The sequence below is a fragment of the Nannochloropsis gaditana genome (assembly GCF_000240725.1).
Source record: "Nannochloropsis gaditana CCMP526 unplaced genomic scaffold scaffold707, whole genome shotgun sequence".
Taxonomy (NCBI): domain Eukaryota; class Eustigmatophyceae; order Eustigmatales; family Monodopsidaceae; genus Microchloropsis; species Microchloropsis gaditana.
The window spans coordinates 13,124-15,483 of NW_005803246.1; the positions used below are offsets into that span (position 1 = coordinate 13,124).

General features: G+C 55.4%; 1 protein-coding gene across 1 annotated transcript; it reads left to right on the top strand.

Moving 5' to 3' along the window:
- Nucleotides 1–161: 161 nt before the first annotated feature.
- On the top strand, nt 162–1,953 carry NGA_0459300 (uncharacterized protein; the record flags this gene model as incomplete). The annotated part of the gene is made up of 2 exons (XM_005853848.1): nt 162–273; nt 422–1,953. Exons 1-2 carry the CDS (start codon nt 201–203, stop codon nt 1,951–1,953), a joined length of 1,605 nt encoding a protein of 534 aa, XP_005853910.1. The 5' UTR covers nt 162–200.
- Nucleotides 1,954–2,360: the final 407 nt, after the last annotated feature.

Consider the following 2,360-nt stretch of genomic DNA (forward strand, 5'->3'; position numbering starts at 1 on the left):
CGCGGGTGGCAGCCAGGTAAAACTTTCTTGCCTTATGACTATGTTGACTTGAAGTCACCCCATCTGCATCGGTATCGTCGCTGTATCCAGTCGGATCTGACGGGGGTCCATTCTTTTTTATCCCTCTCTCACTTACCTTATGTCATCTCCTTCTCGCTCTAAGCGGCTGGAGGGCCTGGTTACGAATACGCTACTCCAAGATGGACGGTGGAACTGATGAGCAGCGACTTAAAAGGACTAAAAAAAATGTTCCATCGTCAAATAAGATAATAGGTAATGGGCACCATTAAAAATGGATGAGTATGAGGGCCAGGACTACCATAATTTTCCGAGTAGCAGAGCATGAGAGCGAAACTTCTTTAAAAAATGCTTGGAATTGAATTCCTCACTCCATGTTACTGATTTTAAATTTTTCCTCCAGATGCAAAACAAAAAACAGAGGAAGAGGAAACAGTCGAGCATGACGATGATGCAGATAAGCACTGTTCCAGAAAAGATGGTGGCTGGGGGAATAATGATTTCCAACGCAAGCAAGACGAAGGGGACAGCGACATAGAAGCAGAGGGGAAGGAGCTGGAATTGCTGGTTGATGAGGACGGACGCCTCGTTTTCGACGGAGGCCATGTCGACTACTCTTTCCGCTCCTTCCCTGCGGCCTTTCCTTCCTTCTGTACTGATGCTACGTCTTCCTCCGTCCTGTCCACCTTGCTGCACGATTGTCGAGTAGCCAGCACGGCAAGGGCGCAGGCCAAGGCTGGGGGAGACTACAGCGAAGGCGAGACCTTTTTCATCACCGCCGACACCAAGCCCAAGGTGCAACTGGAAGCGCTGGCCCTGTCGATATTCTGGGCGCACACCTCTCAAGCCACCTACACCGAAGGACATAGCGGGGCAGAATGGTGGGTGCAGGTGCTGGAGGAGGAGGACGACATTGGCCTGCATTTCGACAAGGACTATGCCCTGGAAGCACACGGTCTCAACATCTACCCTCACCTGGCCACGGTCACCTACCTCTCTTCCTTGGGAGGTCCCACTCTGGTCCTTCCCCTCTCGGGCCCCCTGCACGTGGGGGAAGACCTGTCCGGCGCGCTCTCCGGAGCCTGGCTCTCCCTGCCCGCCGTGGGCAAACACACCGTCTTCGATGGACGCCTGCTACACGCGGCGCCCGCGGAATTGCGGGGACTGTGGGCCGACGAAGACGGTTGGGAGGAAGGTGGGAGGGCGGAAAGGAAAGGGGGACGGAAGCGGGTGACCCTCCTGGTGAACGTCTGGCTGAATCACATTCCCAACGGCTCGGAACGGCCGTCGCCCTCCCTCCTCCAGGCCCTCTCTCCCTGCGACTCTGCCGCCCCATTGGAATGTAGAATCCCCTTGGCCCCTCCCTTTCAGCGAGGGGATGCCGAGGAAGGGACTATCTCGTCCTCCCTTGCGTCCCCCGGCGCCTCTCAGGTGACGGAGGTGACGCTAAGAGGAGGGGCGGTAGGGGAAGGAGCGGCCCAACGGGCATCGTGGAGGTTGGGAGGTGAAGCCAAGCAGAGGTATAAGGTTTCAATCCTTGTGCCCGCTGAGGAGGGGAGGAAGTTCTCGAGGGAGGACGAAGGCTCCACTGTGAGGCTGATGTTTAAGGAGGGGGTGACGGGGATGGTGGTACGGGAGGTGGGAAGGAAGGGAAAGAGGAAGCGGGTGGTGAATGAGGGGGAGGAGGAGGAGGAGGAGGAGGAGGAGGATGATGATGATAATGATGATGATGATGAGGATGAGGATGAGGAGGAGGATGGTGATGACGGGGAGGAGGATGATGGAGAAGAGGAAGAAGAGGAGGAGGAGGATGGTATTGAGGGGGAGGAAGATGATGGAGAAGAGGAAGAAGAGGAGGAGGAGGAGGAGGGGGACAAGAAGAAGGAGGAGGAGGAGGAGGAGGAAGTGGAGGAGGAGGAGGAGGAGGAGGATTAAAAGGAATAAAAAAAGATGGAGATGGTCATTATGATTCCGGAAGAGAAAGGCAGGTTAAAGGCCTTATGTTCCCCTTTTTTCCGCTCTTGCTTTCGAGAGAAGGTAATGTCTAGGAAGAGGCGGTCGAAAAGGGACCAAGGGGAGCGACAAGAAGGACAGAGCCGAAGACGGTTTTTGAGACGAGCTTAGAAATGGATCATGACGACGAGGACGGTCATCCGAGTACAGTAAGATGTAAAACAAAGAACGAGGTGCCAGAGCTGGAGCTTGCCTACGGTTTTACTTTCCTCCTTCATCCTTCGGGCCACAAAGGACCTCAGTCCACTCCGCTCCTTTCACACTCCCCTTCCCTCGGCCGTTCCTGCTCCCCCACCTGTACATCCATCCCCCCTTCCCTCCCTCCCTCC